The sequence below is a fragment of the Micropterus dolomieu genome, linkage group LG18 (genome assembly GCF_021292245.1).
Source record: "Micropterus dolomieu isolate WLL.071019.BEF.003 ecotype Adirondacks linkage group LG18, ASM2129224v1, whole genome shotgun sequence".
Classification (NCBI taxonomy): Eukaryota; Metazoa; Chordata; class Actinopteri; order Centrarchiformes; family Centrarchidae; genus Micropterus; species Micropterus dolomieu.
In genome coordinates, this window is record NC_060167.1 from 4700453 (window position 1) to 4723762 (window position 23310).

At 37.0% G+C, this 23310-nt stretch overlaps 2 protein-coding genes across 2 annotated transcripts; both read left to right on the forward strand.

Moving 5' to 3' along the window:
• Positions 1–900: 900 nt before the first annotated feature.
• LOC123956461 (deoxyribonuclease-1-like) lies at positions 901–10543 on the forward strand (the record flags this gene model as incomplete). Its single annotated transcript, XM_046028663.1, has 8 exons — positions 901–1361; positions 1944–2032; positions 4428–4514; positions 7542–7642; positions 7776–7885; positions 8969–9123; positions 10231–10327; positions 10451–10543. Coding segments are annotated over exons 1-8 (813 nt in total), but the record flags the coding sequence as incomplete, so codon positions are not given.
• A 3159-nt stretch (positions 10544–13702) lies between these two features.
• Positions 13703–23095, forward strand: LOC123956459 (deoxyribonuclease-1-like). The gene is made up of 10 exons (XM_046028661.1): positions 13703–13936; positions 15539–15624; positions 15721–15809; positions 19361–19447; positions 19803–19906; positions 20248–20360; positions 20914–21068; positions 21476–21572; positions 21700–21846; positions 22908–23095. The coding sequence occupies exons 2-9, from the start codon at positions 15544–15546 to the stop codon at positions 21802–21804; spliced, it is 831 nt and encodes a 276-aa protein (XP_045884617.1). The 5' UTR covers positions 13703–13936; positions 15539–15543; the 3' UTR covers positions 21805–21846; positions 22908–23095.
• The last annotated feature ends 215 nt before the right edge of the window (positions 23096–23310 follow it).

Sequence of the window (23310 nt, forward strand, 5' to 3'; positions counted from 1 at the left end):
ACGTAAATAATAATATGTAACTGCGTCACCACCTTTTTTACTGACGCATGGCTTCAATGTCATTGACTATAACACCGTGCGTGTTTGTCAGCCAACTTCCTTCCTCCCGCAGTTTAATCAGACCACTGCTCTGTCTGCTGACACGGTAACAAACTCTGCTGCTCTCTGTTGTTTCAACATTTGATTGACATAAAATTTGAGTATGTTTGTGCTTTTACTAGTTTTCTACTTTTCAATGCTTAAAATAAGTGTTCAGTATTAAGAAACCTGCTGGACTGACATTAAAAACACTCTTTGTGGGCTGCAATGATGAAATTATCACATTCAGTCTTTATATTTATTTGTTAAATATATATTTTAAACAGTGTTTCACATTAGTTTTTTGTGTGTTTGTTAGATTGAATATCTGTGGTATTTCTGTAGTGTGATGTTTACTATAATGATTTATTGTTCTTGGGTGAAGTTGGTGAGTTAAATGGGGTAGTTTTAGAAGATTTTGGGTGGATGTGTGAGAATGATTTGATTTGTATTTACAGTGTGATGTTTACACTTCTACATTGTTTATTAAGGGAACTGTTGTGCACATGAAATCCTCTAAACAGTTGTAGAAGTTGTAAAGTTTCTTCCTGAAGACTATTATTGAGGAACTGAGTCAGTTTATTTTATTCACTTATTTATTTGATTTGATCCCTGTTTAGTCTTTTAACAGCTGGAAACAAATTAACTCATCACTATGCTCAAGCATTATATGCATGAATAAATATAAAGACAACTGCAACCTTTCTGATCGGTCGGGTGTGGCTTTTCTGCTTTCCCTTCCTCTTTTTCATCTGCTGCTCATTTCTTTCTTCTTCTATCTATCATCTCATTGGTCTGATGGCCCCCATTTTAGTCCAAACGAAAATATATCATCAACCATTAAATGGATTTAAATTAAGTTTTGGTACAGATATGCATGGTTTCCTCACATTTTCAACCGTTGGATGAATTGCTTTGAAATCTGGTACAAATATTCATGTCCCACTCAGGATGAATTGTAACAATGTTGGTGATTCTTTAACATTTCCTCTAACACCATCTTCAGATCAAACCTGCATGAAGTATTTGTCCAGTACTTAATGACCAAATGATGACATTGTCATCAGTCTCAGCTGTGCTTTGTGTTTAGCACTAATTGGTAAATTTTGGCATGTTAACCCACTAAACTAAAACAGCCTCACATGGCTGTCGACTCTTGTTTAAATCTCTGAAGTTATGTGTATTTTGTTTTTATAGACAAAATGAAGATCGCAGCTTTCAATGTCAACAAAATGGGATGGAAAAAAGTCAACAAGCACTTTGTGCGAAGAAAGCTTATCAAGGTAACTCACTGTCTTATATGTCAATCTTATATGTTTAGAATAATGGTTTATTTTATTTCATATTTTTGTGATGCTCTCACTGTTTCAAAACACAGTGAAATGTACTATATTTTTTATGTAACACAGGAATAAGATCTCCTAAATTCAGTATGCTTATGCTTGTGATCATCACCGAAACAAGACTTCAGCTTGGTATTTTACAATGAAGGACACGAGTCCAGATTTGGTGGCATAGTTTCTGTAAAAATCATGTATTGCTGTTAAAAAAAAATTCAAATTACCATATTTGAAATATTATTATTGGTTTTCATTAACCTTTTTTACTGTTAGAGAAGCTGGATATAATATAATGAGTGATAGCAGAATACCATTTAGCTGCCTTTGTTTCCGGACCTTGTGTTGTTCATGCTGGCTCACTGCCCCAATGTCACAGCTTACTGGGGCCCTTTAAAGATACAAAGCCATTGTTATTGTGATTACACCTGTGCTTTTCCTAATATGACAATTCAAAATTTCTGATGTGAAAAAGGCCTGCTGTGTTGTATTTCCATTGTGTGTCTATTGTGGCTGTGCTTGTTGCAGATTGTGTCACGGTACAGCGTGGTGGTGTTGCTGGAGGTCATGGATAAACATTTATATGCCCTGAATAAGTTCCTCAGAGAACTCAACAAGTAAGTTATCTACACATGGACAAATAGGAATCTCTTTGGAATGGGCCCGTATTCATCAAAATGCTAACTCATAGGTAGAAAGACTTTTGCCAAAAGGGAAAATACTTGCTACTAGCATGCAACTGCAGAAAATGAGGACACAAACAGGCTACTTTTAAGAGAGATCTGGAGCATTTTTACGTCGTAAGACCTTTATTTTTTTAACTTGCCAAACACGTGTAATCAATCACAGTAATAAAGGCTGCATTAAAATTTCTAGGAAACCTAAATGGTTTTTCAAGGGGGAAGATTTCACAAAGATATTTTAAACTGCAGTGTAAGGACAGTCTTTATTTTGCTATTAGAACAGTTAGTCACCCTATCGGCTACAGGTCTGCACTAGGTTAAGATTTTATTGGACATTTTTGAATTGTTGACTTCCTCTGTCAACAAGCAGCAATAACAGTGGCGTCATTCACCCTATTGGAAGTCAGTGCACCATCAGAAGGATTTTGAGCTTGTTAGTTTAATATAAAGAAATTGCCATATTGCTTTAAATGTATCCAAATGTATTCACACTTTAGGCAAAGCAAGGCAAGTATATTTGTATAGCACATTTCAACAAGTTAATTCAAAGTGCTTTACATAAAACATAAAAGCAACAGGGAAATATAAAAAAGTTTAAAAGCAACATAGGGAAATTGAAAAAACACATTACAATATAATAAAAGTTACAGTGCAGTGTACAATCAGGGTTAAAAGAGTTAAATGGAAAATAAAAACAGGCTGAGCAAATAATTGAGTTACAATTATTTTGAAAAGAGAATAAACAGAGAAGTACACTTAATCTACTCTCTCTAGCCAGTCTGTACTCGGGTCCATTGCAATTTTTGGGCCCACTGAAACTCCCAAAACCCTCGGACACTACAGAGAAACCAGAACATGTCTGTCAACAGGCCACTTTGATCCAGTTATACTCTGGACCCACCTGCATGTTTACAGGTGGACAGATGTTCTTGCAAATCACTCAGGCGTGAGATTTAAGACCACTCTCCTTATCTCTTCACTCAGTTACCTACTCATTTCTCACCGTGCAAATATTTAATTAAAAGCAATGGTAAAAAGCTAAAAACAAAGAAAAAGAAAACAGGACAGTAAATGTTACAGTGCAGTATAAGTTATCAGTCTACTAGTTAAAGGCAGTGGTAAAAAGAAAAATCTTAAATATTTAATTAAAGGCAGTGGTAAAAAGAAAAGTCTTCAGTCTTAATTTAAAAGAACTGACAGTTTCAGCAGACCTGCAGTTGTCTGGGAGTTTTTTGCAGATATACGGAGCATAATAACTGAACGCTGCTTCTCCTTGTTTAGTTTTGACTCTGGGGACAGAAAGCAGACCTGCCCCAGACGACCTGAGAGGTCTGGATGGTTCATAACGAAGCAGAAGATCAGAAATGTATTTTGGCCCTAAACCATTTAGTGCTTTATAAACTAACAGCAGGATTTTGAAATCAATTCTTTGACATACAGGAAGCCAATGTAAAGACCTCAGAACTGGAGTGATGTGATCCACTTTTTTGGTCTTAGTGAGGACTCAAGCAGCAGCGTTCTGAATCAGCTGCAGCTGTCTGATGGATTTCTTTCTGTAAGGACACCGTTACAGTAGTCGAGTCGACTGAAGATAAATGCATGGATGAGCTTTTCCAGGTCTTGCTGAGACATAAGTCGTTTAATCCTTGATATATTCTTCAGGTGATAGTAGACTGACTTTGTAACTGTCTTAATGTGGCTCCTCAAATTCAGATCTGAGTCCATCACTACACCAAGATTTCTGGCTTGATTTCTGGATCTTAACATTACAGATTGAAGCTGAGCACTAACTTTAAATCGTTCTTCCTTGGCTCCAAAAACAATAACTTCAGTCTTATCTTAAACACGTTGTCATAACAATTCATTTAAAAAAAAGGCTTTATTGCGCATGTTATTTGGTGATTATTTTCTTTTTGTTCATCAATAATGCATCCGGTGAGTTTTAGTCTTTGTTGAAATTATCAACATGTTTAAACTCAAACGGAGAAATGTTGATGACAGAAATTAGAGAATAATGAGAGTTACAGAGACTGGCAGAGCAGACCTGGACTTTGTCCCTATACGGATTAAATCTAGCTTTTCAATAAACTGCAGAATATCATTACATTTATATTTAGCTAACACTCTTATCCAAAGTGACTTACAACAAAGGCATGTCTCTTATCCACAGCGCCATCACCACCCATTCGCAGCAGTATGAATGATGTGACTAAAAACTTAAAAATTAAACACTATTGGACCTCTTCACGCACACAAAGCTCCAAAATTAACCAACAATTCAATGATTAAACTGTGTGTTTCAGTTTCATTTGTTTGTGTTGTTTGACAGAAAGAACAAAGGTAATCCATTCTGCATGCTGTGCAGTGAATCTCTGGGACGAACATCCCACAAGGAGAGGTTTGCCTACTTCTACAGGTATGAAATGGATAACTCACTGTCTTTATCTGCTCATCACAGTGTCATGAAGTTTCACAAATGTCCAAAATCTCCAAACTAGAGACCATGGATCACACAAGCCACATGGCTCATCAACATGTTGATGTCATAACCCACTAGCACTCAGTAGTCATGAGAAGCAGTGACTGACAGTCAAAAGCAGTTGGTTGGTTGATTCTGAAAATACATAATTTTGACTTAAATTAACATTACCTAATGTGAAATATCAGATATTATTGCATATGAGGGGGGCCAGTGGAGCCGAAGCGGCACACCTGGTCAGACAGACATATAATAAGAAACATCCCCCACACACACACATACACACACGGGAAACCAATACCAGCCACGCTGTCACAGCTGCACAATTATCTAAATCTCTTTGATTCATTAAATATTTTTAACCTGCTTGCCTCTGTGTCTGCATCAAAATGAATAGTTGTGCAAAATTTCAAGTGAGTTATGTTGCTGTAGTGCCACCTATAGGTGAAATGCATAGGCTGTATATAGAGTTTGGCTGATAGGGTGCCGCCATGTTGAGTTTTTGCAGCCAGTGGCACCAGACGTGACCATATTTGGACGGGACGGTGGAGCTAACAGCTATGTGCAGAGGTAGCTAGCTTGCTTAGGTACAACTGAAACATACTCTGCTTTATGGTCTATTTTAACATAAATGGGACTATAACATACTAAATGAAGACTTGAAACTCGCGATTGAGATCATAAACTCATTATGAAACTGTTTACTGAGGTAATAAATAAGCTGAGAAGTAGCCTCATTTTACCATTATTTCTAATGGAACCTGACTTCTTTTTGCAAACAAACCTGATGGTCGTTCGATAGAATGCAGGTTTTAGGAAACTTCCTTGTTTGTCTCAGTTCTCTGACCGGAAGCTTCCCGCTTGGTGAAATTCCATCACATTTGAGTTGATAAGTGCACGTGTGTCTCAAATAGTTCATGTCTACATGAATTTGGTTACTACTTATAGGAAAACTGTGATTTTATTCAAATAGTCTCATCCAAAAATGTTTAGTTTTTGTTGGTTTAGGGTGATTCTGATTTGAACCAACGTTCTTTTTCTCCCCTTTGGTTCAGGAGTTATGAGACAAAACCTAAAGTGCTTTAAAAATGACCTCATGGTGGTGCTATTGGACCAAACACCTCATACTGGCCATGTAATGTATCTTAAAGGTTCAGTGTGTAAGATTTAGTGGCATCTAGTGGCGAGGGTTGTGAATTGCAACCATCTGTCCAGTCTAGGGCCCAATCCCAATGTGCCCCCTCACAGACTTTGAGCCGCGTTCCCGGGAAGTCCGTGAGGGATTAGGGCTGTCCCACCGTCAAGTGTGCGAGGGCTCTCTCTCGGACATTTTGAGCCCTTTATTAGACCCTTTTCATAAGTCCGCATTTCTGCAGACTTTGGCTGAGGGAATTGCCCAAAGTTCATAGCGGTATGACGTGAAACACGGGGGTTACCGGGGGAAGCCTGGAAGCGAGAGAAATATCATGGCAAATCTGCATTATTAGAGAATAAGAAAACAGTAAACAAACAAGCATCAACACCTACGCTGTTGTTAACATTGTTGAAAGTTTTCTTAACTTAAGATGGTACATAGATCACATGAAGTCAGATGAATGCAATCATCTTATTACAAACTACTTATTTTAGTTTTTGCTTAATGATGCTGTTTTGACCAATAATAGTGTATTGATTATTGACAAATATATATTGACATTTACCTCTCCTCCACTCTGTAGGGCCTACAGGATTTAAAAATCAGGCAAACACATAAAAGTGTGCAACATGTTTCAGCGTACTATATTATTATTATGTATTATATTTACTTAATTATTCAGTAAAACCATATATTATTGTGACTTGGCCCCTGACAGATAAAATGGAAAATGTAAGCCAAGAGTGTGAAACACTGTCACTGTTTCTGCACCACAGTCCATTGTAAAGCACACATTAAATAAAGTTTATATAAACACTAACAAGGGAAACATTGATTCTCTCTGTGATTGTGGACCATCGCCATAACTACCTGCCAACAATAATATCTGACCCGCGGCCAGATTATGGTGCTTTGATAGCGGCAAAAAATATAAATAAATAAATACTTTGATAGCGGTGCTGAAAAAGATCTCAGATATGACAGCAACTCAGTTACTCACATAATCACTCCCTCTTTAGCAAAATAAAAGCGCAAGAAGCTTGTTTACTGCAATGCAGTATTTGGAGTTGAATTGAGCTTTTACTTTGAAAAATTATGAATGACATTAAAGGAGTCTGTAGCCTGCTTGACACACCTCTTAAAGAGCTGTCAGAAAACATGATTCCCCTAAATGTCCTCTGCCTGGAGACACTGACGAAATGCAAAGGCGTCCGTAGGTTAGTGGATGAGGATCAAACACCGAAACAAAAACACTGCAGCGCATGCGAAACATTCGCTGCAGAATCCAATTGTTGAAGACAATTGAAAAAAATTGTTGTCCTGAGTTGGAATCCAACACTCAACCCTTGGGTTGCAAGTCCTGCATCTTAACGACTGAACTAACCAAGTAATGTTGATGCAGGTCAGTAGAACAAGAAAAAAAGTGCACTCTGTAGCGCTGTCTTTCTGTTTTCAGCTACTATAGAAACATGACAATGCAATGTGCCGACGTTATGTAGATATAAATGGTTCATTCTAAGGTAATAAAAACATAATGGTTTATTATGAAAGGTTTTTACACACCACTGAAAACATAGTTATGGATCTTATATTGCATTTCTGTCGATGGATCCTCAGAAATATTACACACTGAACCTTTAAATATAAGTTATAAAAAGATAAAAGAGATACCCTGCTAACTATTAAACAAACAGATAAATAAAATTAACAAACATAAGGTAGTGGTAAGGAGGTAATCAGTAGTTTCAAAATGAAAAAAGTAATGTCTGTCTGTACATAATGTTTGTGATATGTGTGCATGCATCTGTGTGTCTGTATGTGCTTAACAGAGAGCATGAGGTCAGGATTATCGACTCCTACCAGTATGAAGATTATGAAGATGTGTTCGCCAGAAATCCCTTTATTCTGTGGTTCAACTGTCCAAAAACAGGTAGGCTACTTTTAGGTTCTAGGAAATTTTGTATGTCAGTTAGGTTCCTCATAAGTGTAGAAATACAAATGCATACTGTATGTGTGTGTCCTCCTATTAAGCCATACCTTATTGGGTGTGTTTGTGCTTCCAGTTGTGAAGGACTTGGTGCTGATCCCAGTCCACACCCAACCAGAGAATACGCCGAGAGAGCTGGACGCTCTGGATGATGTGGTCGAAGCTGTGAGGCAAAAATACACTAATGTGGGTTGGTAATGAACAGAATAAATATAAAGTATGGTTATAGTTGTTACTCGGTGGGTTTGAGTGGAATAATTCATGAAATTGTTCTTTTTGAACTGCAAAACTTCTTTCTGTTACTGGCATTTTACACTTAGGTCTATCTCTAGACTGACCAGACGTCCCGAAAAACATTCGGGACAAACCCGAATTACGAGCAGATCACCCGACTCCTGTTCTGTTTGTCCCGAAAATCAGACTATATTGATCGTTGTGTGGTTCTCAAGCTACAGCAAGGGCTGCAGGGCATCTGTACGTTGTGTCAACAGCATTGTTAAAGCCACAAAGTAACACATGTCCTCTTTCTCCTTTTTTTGTTCTCTAGTGTAGATGAAGATAGTGGAAGTTACAGTCGCGAGTGTAGCTGCAGGCGGCCGCTGTCTGACACACACACATTGCGCAGACAGATGAGACAGGCACCGCACTGATAAAATTAATAAAAATAAATAAATTTTATGTAAAAATAAATAAAAAAAACTCTGTCCCAAATTTCACCTATTCTCATCTAGTCACCCTACTTACATCCCTTAAAGGCTTTCACAGAAGAGGTGGCCATGTTTATAGTTAGCATTACATATTTTTAATTGTAGACTAAAACAGTATGGACAAATGGACAAAGCCAAACAAGCTGTAAACACAACATTGGCGTATTATCACCTTGTAATGTTATGATGAACAGTTGCTTATTTACACAGCAACACGGAGAAACATTCATTTGGAGTTGTGGTTGTGTCGATTATTCTCTCTCTTTTAGCTCTGTTTTTGGTCTCCACCAGCTCCTGAGGGAAATATGACTCCTTAGCTGTTAATGCTCCACTATGCTCGCCAGCTTGTCTCTAAATGTGTCCGTCTGCTGATATATATGTATATTGATGATCGATACCGCTGGTTCACTAGTGCTCCTGGTTGTTGTAAGGACAGTCGTTATGGTCTGATTGGTTTATTGCCCAGAATATTTTCTATATTACTTGTTACTGTATGACTCTGGAGGAATATTGGTTGTTATACTTTGTGTTGTTACTGATGATGTTTATGGTTTTTCTGCAGAACATTATGATTTTGGGGGATTTTAATGCAGATAAGCCTTACCTCTCCAAGAGGAAGAAGAAAAAGTTACGCATCTGCCACTCTCCGTACCATTGGCTGATAAAAGATGGTGTCAAAACCACAACCAGTGAAAAAACTGACCACACCTATGACAGGTATTTTTAAATCTTGATCTGTATTTTTATGTTTTTAATTGGGGAACTACAGTTTATTTTACTAAAATATCTGCCTCAACTAAAATTGAGTAGAGGTGAAAGGAAAATATTTCTAGGCAAGAAAATGTTGGTCAGTCTGCCACTTTGGTCCAGACTGAAATATCCCTACAACTACTAGATGGCATGTCATGAAATAATTGCCACTCACATCCCCTTCAGGATGAACCTCACTCTTTGAAACCTTAAGAGATGTGCTATAGCAACAGACGCCCATGTGTTTTAGCCTCCTCGTATGCATGTCTGCTTCCCATACCCAAGGTCGCAAGCCAGTTACACATACTGTACATCACTGCGTTGACTACAACCACATAAAGCTGGCTGTAGACTCTTTTTCAGAAACGGTGTCCCCATTAGCTACATAATCCGAAGCCCTGTTTGGCTGGTTCAGGGAAAAATGTAGGGAAGCGGCTCTGTGCTGCTTTTTGGTGAAGAACTAAATCGTACATGCGTTAAATCTTCTTTTTTTTTTTGCAAAACCGAAACATACTTTTTTAAAACACTTCTGATGATAAATCTCACCTTAGAAATAACATAACTGTCATTTCCAGGGTAAACAACTTTTTTCTGTGTAAATGTCTATAGGTATATCTTGTAAATATAATTTAGTTTTCCTTATTCCCTCCTTTAGTGCTACTTTTACTCTGTTTTATTTTATTCTATTCTTATATAAATTTTTTTCAATAAATGTTTTGTGTGTGTAGCGTGGAGGGGGCTGTAACTGAATTTTATTGTACAATATTGTATAGTATAAGGACAATTAAAGCCAAATCTTGTCCATTTATGATTTGTGCTGTGTCATCTATAGTGCACCAAGCCATATTGGGCTCATTACTCTGCAGTTAATTTTTCCTTAATGTGAGCACCATAAGCAAATGTCTTTCTACCTGCCTGGTAATGATGCAAGTCAGTCACCTCAGACATTTCAGCATGGCTACTAGAGGTACAGTGTCAGGTAGAAAATACTTATTTATTAGGTGAACTGACCCCTGACATTTTACAATTCGACATTTACAAATAAATTCCTGATACTGTATTTTCTACCAACAGGATTGTGGTGTTTGGTGATCACATGTATGATGCGGTTGTGCCCAACTCAGCCAAGCCTTTCAACTTCCAGGAAGCCTATGGCCTTTCTAGTCATAGAGTAAGACTGTCTGGGAATTTACATGGAGCTTTTGGACTGAGATCATTTATAACACACTCATATAATAACGTAATTTCTCCACCTTGATGTTCTGCAAATACATTTGTGACTTTTTTCTTTCAGACTCAAGCCATCAGTGACCATTACCCTGTGGAGGTGGAGCTGAAGGAGGAGGTGAAAGAGGATCAAGAAGAGGAAGAGCTGGAGGAGGAAGAGCTGGAGGAGGAGGAGGAGGAGGAAGAGCTGGAGGAGGAGGAGGAGGAGGAGGAAGAGCTGGAGGAGGAGGAGGATGAGGAGGAGGATTATTCACTGTTTTACTATTAGGGGAGAGCGGGGTAAGTTGTCTCGTGTAAGTTGTCACACTGCTCATACTTACTGACTTCTTGTTCTATGGTCAATTTTTTGCTTCAAAAATAAAACATTTGCACTTTACATTTTATGTAATACAACTTTGTTAGGTATGAATGTTCAAAATTATAATTTTGCACAATTTAGAGGAGACAACAATTTGATATTTCAGCTGAAGTGCTATGTTAAGCTAACCCTGAGATTTAGCCAACATTAGCACACGTCAGTTTGGGGCATGTTGTCTCAATGACTTTGGGGCAAGTCGTCACAGGTGACTACTTCATACAGTCATTAATTTAGTTAGGCAACAAGGATCGTAGACAAATAATTAAAAATATTATTAAATAATATTATTAAATTTATTTGTAATTGAAATTAGGAAATGTGTAATTAGGAAGAAATTAAGATTGTTAGAAATTATCAACACAATTTCAGACAGTATGTGGGTGAAGTGTGTGAAATGCAACAAATGGGCCCATGATGCTTTCACAGACACAGATATCCCTCGTACAAAAATGCACATTAGTTGCATTAGTGTTTAAACACCACATCTGTTTTGTTAAGAAGTTAAAGGAGACCTATTATACTGAATTTCCAGCGCTATAATGTAGTTCTAGCTTTGAATGATTTGCATGAAAGCATGTGTCATCCTGCGCTGACACATCGCTAGCCATTTCTGTGTGCGAGACTTTAAAAAAAAATACAGACTATGGCCCAAGATGGCAACAAACACAGCGCAATGAAACTGGAAAAATATATATATATATTTGGGAAATAATGGGTTATTTAGGGTGATCCGTATAGACAGACTGAGCGTAGCAGTTGCCAGGAGGAGTGTACAAATGACCATATATGAAAAATCGGCTCTGTAGGACATCATAAGTAACTGAGAGTAGAAGAAACAGAAAAACCAAAGCATTCAGAGCAATGGGAAATCAGAGGTTTTGGCTCACAGGGATTTCTTTTAATATGTTTACCTAATTTTTTTGAAGGTTGGCCGCATTTAAGATGAACATCTGACATTGTAACATAATAGATATGATAGAAAATACAGAAAAGCATAATAGGTCCCCTTTAAACATTTATGCAAGTTATTTGCAGTATTCCATTCAATTACCATAGATCTATTTGCACTCCAGAGAATGATTTTAAAGTTCAAAGTAAGGTGGCCAGTGTGTTCTGCTAGCATTTTAGTTTTGATTGAAAGGACCGATTTCCAGATTCTCTAGTCAGGATTGTTTTTACTTTTAGTTCTTCTATGAATTTTTAATTTTATTGAAAGGACCGATTTCCAGATTCTCTAGTCATGATTGTTTTTACTTTTAGTTCTTCTATGAATTTTTAATTTTATATATTAAATTAATATTCACAATTAAGTAGTTGTATTGTTATTGTTTGATAATACAGTGTGACAATTTACCTGCTGATGGGGCAAACTGTCACAAGTGCACACTCTCGGTTCAACAGTCTACAACTCCATAATGAGATAAGATATGAAGATGTGATAAATACAAAATATGTGCCCAATACTTCATTCTTTGATTTGGTATGAAATTTGTGCCATGTTGATGTACGGTGTCCAGTAAATGTTAGACAGTGTGAAAAGTGTGACAACATACCCCGCTATCCCCTACTATTATTAATTCATTCTTTCATCTGCACTATGTGGGAAACACATAATTTGCTTTGTTGCATTAATAAATTAAAAGTCGGAAGTGACTTGAAGCAAGAGCGTGTTCTGTATTAACAGTTACCATACAGTTAACCATAATCTTATTCTGACCTTAACCAAAGTTTCTTTTGTTGACTGAACATAACCACATGCAGGACTCAGCATATGAGCCTCAAAGTCTTCCATTGTTGTAAGCCAACCATATGAATTCCCTACAACTCATGTACACAAACTGCTCACCAGACTATATATATTGCATTCATCAGGTGACACAAACACAACTCTTAATGAATGATCATGTTGGTGTGTACTTACAGTAGGCCTATATAAAGTAGAAGTAGCCTACATAATGCACGCAATAATGGTTTCTGTAAAACCTTATATCATTAGGTCTTTAATGACAATGATTACTGTAAGCAGCCATTTCAGCTCCGGCCTGCTGTCTTGTTAAAATACTGGTCAGGGGCTTTAATGCTCACTTCAGCACAAGACATGACATCAGTCCAGTCCTCCAAAACCACTGGCTCCCTCTCAACACAGAATCCAGTTTAAAATCCTCCTCATCACCTACAAAGCTCTCTGTAACCTCACCCCCTCCTACCTCACCGACCTCCTACAACGTCACTTCCACCCGCAACCTCAGATCCACAGATTCCAACCTCCTTTCTCCTCTCACTTGCCCCAAGTACTGAACCTGGGGGGACAGGGTCTTCTCCATCGCTGCCCCCTTCCTCTGGAAAGCTCTCCCTCATCACCTCAGACGTGTCACATCACTTACAACCTGCTTATTTTATGTTTTATGCTGTTTTACTTCACCTTTTTAATAGTTAGCTCTAGTTGTTTTTATGATGATGTTTTTATTGTCTTTTTTTACCATGTAAAGTGCCTTTGAGAACCTTTTTAAAGTGCTTTATGAATAAAATATATTCTTATTATTATTATTATCAAACATCCATGGAGGGGCTTACTGTTTTGCTGCAAGATCATGGACATATGCAGTTACCCAACAGTGTGTGTTGTGTGTTTTCTCCACTATATTTATTTTACAGCCATAGTTACTAGTTACTTTAAAGACTAAGATTAAAAAATACATTGTAAACTAAAAATAGCATGCTCAATTACAAGTAAACAGATCCCAACCTAGTGGTTGCTACCCTCATATGACCCTCCGAGGGGTCATGAGATGATTAATGGGAGAGTAAAGAAGACAAAAGTCCTGCCAAGCAAATTTAAATTTATTTGACTGTTGCTTTTTCCTGAATTATTGGATAATTTGACCTTTCTGAGCCTCAGACAGATGTAGATTGATATGGTGTTGCCTGAACACAGTACTTGAGTAAATGTAATGACACGCCCCTCTTTTACCTGTACAGCATTCAGCAGAACAGTTCTGACAAAGCTCCACCCTTCACCTAACTCACCTGAAACAAACCAGGAAACAGTTTGTTCTCCTTACTCACTACAGAGAGATGCAGACTGAAAAGCAGACGTTTACATTCACCTTCAGACCAAGCTAACAACTTCCTCTGAGTTCAGTTACAGGAGAGAAAAGTAGAAAACTACTGCTTCAACCTGCCATTTCAACACTGGTGAGTTTGACTAAAAACACCATTCAGAGTGAAAGTTAGTAGAGATGGGAGGGGAGCAGTGACTGACTGTACTTTCTGTCTGCTGTGTTTATTTGGCAGATTTATGCAACCTAGACAACCTCCACATTGTCTACCAGTCATGTCTCAATGATATTAATACACTGAAATTGTTCCTTTATTAGAGCAAGTCAGCACGACTTTAGCAGAAATAACAAAATTGTACACATTTAGGATAATAACTCTTATCAGCTAGTCACAGTATTAGTGTCTGTGACAAAGGAGAACAGGATTATTTCTGTTGTTTCAAACATCCAGGAAGTAGCTTCCTGTCTTCCTGCAAGATCGTGGAAACATGCAGTAACAGTAACTCTGTGTGTGTGTGTGTGTTTGTGCAGCAAAGAGGGCAATTAAATTTCAAGCCGTAGGACGTTTTCCTCCAGCCACTTTTTATAAGCACTTCATTGTCATCCATTGTGCCTGTAAAATCTAATGGTCAGTTTAATTCATTACCAGCTCTTTGATTTATCTATTTAACCATACTCTTTGTAATTAAATAAGTTTCAAGTCAGCTTAACTTTAATTGTCTTGTCAAGAGCCGTTATAGAAGTCATAGAACTATATTTTTTTACACATGGTACGCTTATAAAAATACACTGTACTAACTAAAAATACTCATCAACAAGTAAAACGTTCCAAACAAGCCTCAACTAGAATCCACTAGACCTGGAAACCACTGGTTTAATGTTAAACATATCGTATTTTATCATTAAGTAACTAGCTTTTGCTGTCAAATAAATGTAGTGAAGTAAAAAAAAACTATAATATTTCCCTCTAAAATGTAGTACAGCATAGTAAGTATAAGTACCTTAAAATAGTTCTTATGTCTGTGTGTTTGAGCGCCAACTTCTTGGCTGGCAGAGACACTTCCTGCCTCTCTCAGTTTAATCAGACTGTTTTCTGCAGAAAGTCTCAGTCGCGTCTGCCTGCTGACACAGTAACAGCCTCTGCGGCTCTCAGCTGTTTCTACGTATACTTCTACGCTGTGTATTAAGGGAACTGCTCATGAGAATCATGAATGGATTAATAGAAAATGAAAAAAGAAAGCTTTTAAAAAGTTGCTAATAGTTTTCCTCAATACAATTGTTGAGCAAGAAGTTATTTATTTCCTCATCATGAATTTCCTCTGAAATTTGAAACAGCTGGATACAAATTAACTCACCTCTCTGCCGAAGCTAAATAGAAATACACTAAGATAAAGACAACTGCTACATTTATGATGTTTTCAGGAGCAGCTGAAATTGCCAGATGTCTCCTCTGCCTTTTCATCTGCTGCCCATTTCTTTTTACTTCTATCTCTCATCTCATTAGTATGATAGTCGGTCCACCACTTTGACTTTGGTCCAAATTAAAATTTATCAACAACTATTGAATAGATTTAAATAAAATATGGTACACATGGTCCCAAGAGGAAGAATCCAAATTATTTTGTTGATCCCCTCACCTTTTCAACTGTTGAATGTCCCACTCAGGATTAATTGCTAGCCCTGCTGTAGACTTTTAGTCTTGTTTAAATCTCTGAAGTTATGTGGATTTTTTTTATAGTCAATATGAAGATCGCAGCTTTCAATGTCAAGAAAATGGGATGGAAAAAAGTCAACAACAACTTTGTGCGGACAAATCTTATCAAGGTAACTCACTGTGCTGATAAATTCTGCTGTGAAAAAGGCCTGCTGTGTTGTATTCCTGTTGGTCTTTTGTGAGTCTGTTGTGTCTGTGTGTTGCAGATTGTGTCTCGGTACAGCGTGGTGGTGATGCTGGAGGTGGTGGATCAAAGTGGCAAGGCCATGCGTAAGTTCCTCACTGAACTGAAAAAGTAAGCTATCACACGGACAAACAGGCTAGACAGTGATTTCCCAGGGATGCCTTTGGACGGGGCTTGTATTTATCAAACTTCACAGAATGCTAATTCAGAAGTAGAAACACTTTTTGCTACCTCCAGTTTAAAGAGAGACCTGGAGCAGTTTTAGTCAATAGATCTTTTTAGGTATTTTGACTTGCCAAACAAGTGTAATTAATCACAGTCATAAGGGCTGAATTCCATTTAATTGTCTTGCGACGGGTTCCCACCTAGAGGTCTGGTTCCTGAACCAGCACCAGGATCATACATTGTTTAAAAACTGGTTTGGTTGTTAAAACCAAAAGCTAAAAATTGTAAACAAAAGTCATGTGGTGGAAATGTCTTTCGATATTTGGTCCAACAGTTGGTGGGTAAAAAGACAACAAACCCCTACAAATTTCTACCTGGATATGTTTCATCATGAAGCACTCTTAAGTTCTGTTGGTGTTGGTCTGGAGTGCATATCAGCAGACTTTAGAGGACCGAGCAACAGGGTTGGGGAGTAATGGATTACATGTAACGGCGTTACATAATCAGGATACAAAAATAATGTAACTGTACAGAAAAAAAGACGTAATTAGATTACAGTTACTTTTTTGTTGGTTAGTTTTTGTAAAAACTGGGATTACACATAGGGATTGCTTTAAGAACAAAGTTTCCATGAAACGGAAAGCAGAGTGCTATTTTCTGTTTACGTGTTTCCTGTAAAACAAATAATTTCCCGCCGGGTCCCCCCCGCCCATGAAGAGTGCATGCACCTCGCAGGAGTTAACACTCATTTAGTCTATGCTGAGAAAAGAGGTGGATAAAAAAAATCTCAGCAGGTAGCCTACAAAATCTGTTCTGCCGAATTATGCATGCACCACTTAAGGTCCTTTTCAGACTTTGCTGTGCACATTGATGAAACACGGATATCACCACATACTTTTGCTGAATCTCAGGAATGCTACTTCTACTAAGTGTACAACTCTAAGCCAGATCCTGCCATATGACATATAGGCCGATATTGATTTCATTGGATTTTATAATTGTATGTTTCTCTAAAAATACATAGAGAAGACAACACATGTGTAATACTCTCTTGTCTTTATTTGCATATTTGGTATTGAAGTAATCCAAAAGCAACTAAAAGTAATCAAGTTTTACTTTTATTTTGTGGTACTTGGATTACGTTACTGATTAAATTTTTTAACAAGTAATTAATAATTGTGCTGGATTACATTTTTAAGTAATCCACCCAACCCTGCCGAGCATAATAACGTCTGTAAGACAAGGGGTCTTAAATAACTTAATAATGCAAGCATTTTGAGGAAGAAACTCTGTATCAGACAGTCTTATCACAGATCATTCCACGACTTGTTCGAATTTGTCATACAAAGTGTACCAGTGAAATTATTGCAAACATGCAAAAAAAAGCCTATGCCAAACACCCATCATAAAAGCAGCATGTTTTCAGAATCCATATGTTTCTCCTTGAATTAATGAATTATACATATACAGTATATCCCTACATGCTACATAAATATAAAAGTTCAATATATCAAAAGGTGCAGACCCTTCATATCACACAGGCTCTAGTAATAGTTAGCCTTTTTTATTATTGTATATTATTAGGGCTGGGCACGTTAACACGTTATTGTCGCATTAACGCATTAATTAATGACCACGGACAATTATTTTATCGCACGTTAATGCGTTTTTAAAAAGTTTTATTAAGTATTAAGTATTATTATTTTGAAAGTCCGTTGCTCACTGGCTCTGAATACACATATAGTCAAACCATGGGTCAAACCATAACATTAAAGTAAAATATCCTAATTCAAATAAAGTGTAAAAGCAATAACTTTACAGACATTTATCATTAAAGGTTTTACAAAGAAATACCGTCATTTTACAGATTTTTCCTGAATTATTACATACTAACACCTTCAATAAAAGCACATGCTCAAGATTTTTAAATCAGCTTTATTTTGGAAGAGAAAGGAATTTTTTTATAAAATTAAAACCTTAAATAAAGTACAATATTTAATATTAAACTACTGCACTGATTAGCAGTAAAAGAGATTCTTCAAATTGTCATAATATATAAACTTTAAGATTACTATGAAATATCCTCAACTGAAAACATCCTGACAAAATACAAAATAAGTTGATACATCTATTCTCACTGTTTCAGAAAAGTGGGGTTGAAAATAATACAAATACAAATAAAGTACATTGATTCTATAACAATTGTATTTAATGTATTCAGATGTAAATTTACAATATTAACAGGTTATCCAGAAAACATACCACAACAGGTCAGTGAATCTGTGCCAGAAGTAACAGTGCAGCTCAGATAAAGAACAGTCCTCCTCCAAATTGTCAGTATTCAGCTGGATCCTTGGTGCATGTGGGGGGGAAAGGGGGAAAAAGGACACAATAACATTCATTGAAAAATTCCTTATAAAGTATGATGTCATTTTTTACCATGTCTAATCAAACTCTATTTAAATGGTCTGTACCTTGCTAGTGCAATCTACCAAATAAAATAGCACCTGCATTAGTTACCTTCTGTGTTGTCATCTGTGAGTGAAGAATGATGAACTGGGCGATGCATGAGAGGGGACGATAGTTACAGGCTAACCTGGTCCTCTCTGCTTAATGAGTGAACATGACAGTTTGCTCAGTCACTTTCCTCAGTGCAATGATCATTTACTACTCATGCAGAGTTTGTTTGAGCTTTACACTTGCTGACAATATTAATACTTACTAGCAACACACAGTAAAGTCCTGCTATTACATTGAAATAGATGCTAATAGCGGTTAGCATCACAACATCTTGATGAAACACTACAAAAACACACACAGAGAGCTATTTACTTTCTTTGGGTTACAATATAATTAATTAATTAATAATATAATTATAGCGGCTGATGCTAAAACAGATCTCAATCATGACAGCAAAAGTTACTCACATAATCACTTCCTCTTAAAGGAGACCTATTATACTGCTTTTCCAGACCTACACTGTAGTTCTGTGACTCCTGTATGGCAACTTTGCAAGATTCAAAGTTAAGTTAGTTTTTTTTTTGCTTTAGCAAAATTTGCTTGTGAAGCTGGCTCTTTCTGTGTCAAGTCAAAATGGATGATGTCAAAAAGGTCTATTTTTCCAATGCATTCAAATGTATGTAAAATGTCAAAACAATCACACATGGCTTTGTCTTTCTTGAAATTAATAGCTAGCAGTAGTCTTATAGTAGATAACTAGTTTTCCTCAAATGTGGACAGAAAAGCTTAGCAACATGTTCTATTTTTTTGAGAAAAGCCAGGGACAGAAATGAAAGAATAATGAGTTACAGAGACTTGCGGGACAGAGGCAGATGTGAGAGGCAGCTGGACATTACCTTTACAGATTTAATTTAGCTTTTAAATAAACTTATTTTGTTTGCATAATCTTATGAATAACATTATGAATGTTGTGACTAAAAACAAATCAAGAAATAAAATACTAATGGACCTCTACACTGACACTGTTTCAATTCCAGAAAGAACAAACGTCATCCATACGCTATGAAGTGCAGTGAATCTCTGGGACGAAGCTCCTACAAGGAGAAGTTTGTCTTCTTCTACAGGTATGTGGAAACTCTTAAAACGTATCTGCTGAACATAGTGTCATTAAATATCCCAAATGTCTAACAACTCCAAACTAGAGATCATCTTGTGATGGGATCACACCAGGCACGATGCCCATCAGCATGTTCTGTTTTTGCAATATCCTGCTAACTAACAAATAAACTGATAAACAAACGGATAAATAAAAATAAGAAATAGCTTATAAGGTAATTGACAGGGGCAATGAATACATCTTTGAAACAATTAAATTAACAACAAAAAATTTCATTTAGTAAAATAAGGATATTAATGTCTCTCTGTACTGAATGTTTCTGATGCAGCCCATGTGTGCATGCATGTGTGTGTGTGTCTCAGACAGGATGAAGTGAGTGAGATCAACGCCTACCAGTACAAAGAAGGTCATAAAGATGTGCTCGCTAGAGAGCCCTTCATTCTGAAGCTCAAGTGTCCAAATACAGGTATGTGTGTGTGTGTGTGTGTGTGTGTGTGTGTGTGTGTGTGTGTGTGTGTGTGTGTGTGTGTGTGTGTGATTGAATTACCTTGCTTTGTGAGGACCTCTCCATCAGACCAGTGTTGTGAGGACATATGTGGATTGTGAGGTTTAAACTTTCGGACAGACCGCTAATGGACTGTGTGAAGGTTAAGACTTGGTATAAAAGTTTTTGATTAGGATTGGGGTCTATGTTAGGGTCTAGGCAATACGGGTTCTCACAATTGCTACACGGGTCCTACAAATGCAAACTGTATGTGTGTGTTCACTTATTCATCCATGGCTCACTGAGTGTGTTTGTGCTTCTAGTTGTGCAGAACTTGGTGCTGATCCCAGTCCACACCAAACCAGAGGATACGCCAAGAGAGCTGGACGCTCTGCATGATGTTGTCAAAGCTGTGAAGAAAAGATGGAGCACGGATGTGGGTGGGAAATGAATAGAATAAATATAAAGTATAGTAGTAATAATAGATATTCTTTGATAGGTTTGAGTGGAATAACTCATGAAATGGTTATTTTTAAACTAAAAATGCACTTGCATCATCTGAAGCCTCTTACAGAAACAATGTGCAAGAGGTGGACATGTTTACATGTTTATATAAAAAAAAGATAAGTATTGTAGGCCTATATATTATGGACAAAGACAAACAAGCTGTAAACACAACATTGGCATATTATCACCTTCTAAAGTTTGCATCATTACATATATTTTTATTAATCTCTATTCGTTTTTCAGAAGACCAAATAATCATTAATCATAATAAGAAGGCTGTGGCAATTTACTGGTAACAGTACTTCTTCATATCTGGTACATACTCTGATCCAAAAGGAGTTAGTATAAAGAGTTCTTTGTTGTTCTGGGTATTATAAATAATGCTCAGAATATTTTCTGTATTACTTATTACTGTATGTCTCTTGAGGACAGTTGGTTGTTTTACTTGTTTTGTTGTTTTTGATGTCTACATTTTTCTGCAGAACATTATGATTTTGGGGGACTTTAATGCAGACGGGCATTACCTCTCCGAGAAGAAGAAGAAAAAGATCCGCATCTGCTACCATCCGTACCATTGGCTGATAGCTGATGATGTCGACACCACGACAAGTCACTCTAATGACCACACCTATGACAGGTACCTTTACATCTTGTTTTGTAACTACAAGACATTAAACTTCATGTCAACTGAGGAAATATAGTTTCTTTTACTGAACTTACAACACAACAGAAGTAAGTGGAATTTATTATGTAGTGTTTACAGCAGTGAAACACATCATAAAATATTTCTAGGGATTGAAATGTCGGTTCTTCTGTTGGTCCACCACTTTTGTCCAGACTGAAATATTCAACAACTATTGGATGGATTGCGATGACATTTGGTACCAATATTTCTGATCCTAAGAGGATGAATCTTAATGACTTTAGTGAGCCCATGACTTTTCATCTAGCGCCACCATCAGGTCCAAATCTTAATTTGTCCAAATACCTGTAAAACAAATGTGCTCAAATAAACCCGATTGTGACTACATTTTCTGCCAACAGGATCGTGGTGTTTGGTGATGACATGTATAAAGCTGTTGTTCCCAACTCAGCAAAGTCTTTCGACTTTCAGAACGCTTATAACCTGTCTGATGCCAAAGTAAGACTGACACGTTGCATTGAGGTTTTTGACTCAGAGTAGTTACAAAATTTTAATAAAAAAACATTTAAAGTAATTTTTCCACCTTACTGGTCTGAAAAGAGATTTTTGACTTGTTTTCTCTCAGACTCAAGACATCAGTGACCATTACCCTGTGGAGGTGGAGCTGAAGAAGCTGGACGGGGATGATGACGATGATGACGATGACGATGAGGAAGAAGAAGAGGATTAACATCAAACAGATGAGCCCAGAAGACACCCAACAAGAAGAACGGTAGTATTTTATTTTAACGAAACTGTATCAGTAATTGATTCCTTCACGTGTATGTCTGTGTCTGTGTCATTTGTCTGTTTAGACACTCTACAATGAGTTTATCATCAAAAAATCATGGTCTTAGTTTAATTCATATAAAGTTTATAATGAGCAGGAGTGTTTGTTGTATAAACAGGTAGTCGAAACCACAGCCTTACTCTAACTAACCTTACCTAACTAAAGTGCCTTTGTTGACTAAAACTAACCACATGCAGGACTGAGGATACGATCCTCAAAGGCACGTGTTTTTGTACGGCGACCATCCAACCTGATCACCTCCCTACAACACCTGGATCCTACATAAATGCAGCACTTCCAACATTACAAAAATATTACCTATGATCAGCAGTAGACGAAGTATTCAGATAGCAATACCGCACTATAAAAGTACTCAATTACAAGTAAAAGTTCTGCATTGAAAAAGCCACAGTACACGACCTGCTCAGCAGCAAACAGCCGACAGACTCAATTAGAGATTAGCTGGAGCATTTAGGTATTTCCCTCATAAGCTGGAGACTAAAAACAGAGCTACGAGAGAGAGAGAGAGAGAGAGAGAGAGAGATCATGTTTCTCTGTAAATACTGGAGGTCAACACATAATTCAGTTATTGCAAGTTCAAGCAAAAACATGCAGGTTTTATCAGCAAAAATGTATGTAAATATATTTAGGCTACTACAGGTAGTAGTACTGAAATACTGTGTGGCATGAAATGTGAAAGAACCTCATAGTTGTAGGTACTTTCTTGAATAAATGCACTTAGTAACATTTTACCACTGCCTGTGAATTATAATCCAAACCGCAAGTTTGGGGAAACAAATACAAGAAGCTGCTTGTTTGTCTGTTTCAGCCTGTGAATGCTGTCGTTTCTTAATTCTGCCACAAGGGGTCATCAAAGTCAGGAGCTTTAATTATGGCTGCTGGTCTCAGATGTTGACTGATGCTTCTCTAAAAAAAAAAAAAAAACTTGACTCAACAGTTTTTTCTGTTTTGTTTTTGTCTTTTTGTAAATTAACCACTAACAGTCAGAGAAGGAAGGATGTCCCTACAGCTGCAACGATAACCTCAAGATGATGACACATACGCAGATGCATGGCAGAGCACATTAGCCTAAACACATACAGCATTATATCACTACTTACTTATAATCATCCTCATATTGCTTATGGCTTTGGATTTGTATTATCTGAAATAAACTATTCATGAAAAGGTTTTTTTGTGCTTTCTTTGTTTTTATATAAAGACTGTTTCTGTTTCATTGAAAAGTTCTCTGCTGTGTTTAGTTGTTCAAAAGAGAACATGGCTGTTTTTAAAGGCTTAGTTTGCTCAAATTACACAAATGATCTTTTACCTCTTGTGGTATAAACTGTCCATTGTACGTTTAGGACATGTGGCTTGTTTAATTAAAATCAAACACAGATGCAGGGA

Excerpts from the sequence above, each read along its gene's own strand:
- LOC123956459 (XM_046028661.1), top strand. The coding sequence starts at position 15,544 with ATGAAGATCGCAGCTTTCAATGTCAAGAAAATGGGATGGAAAAAAGTC. Across the intron at positions 15,625-15,720 it reads TGCGGACAAATCTTATCAAG|ATTGTGTCTCGGTACAGCGT; the intron begins GTAACTCACTGT and ends TGTGTGTTGCAG. Across the intron at positions 20,361-20,913 it reads AGAAAAGATGGAGCACGGAT|AACATTATGATTTTGGGGGA; the intron begins GTGGGTGGGAAA and ends ATTTTTCTGCAG.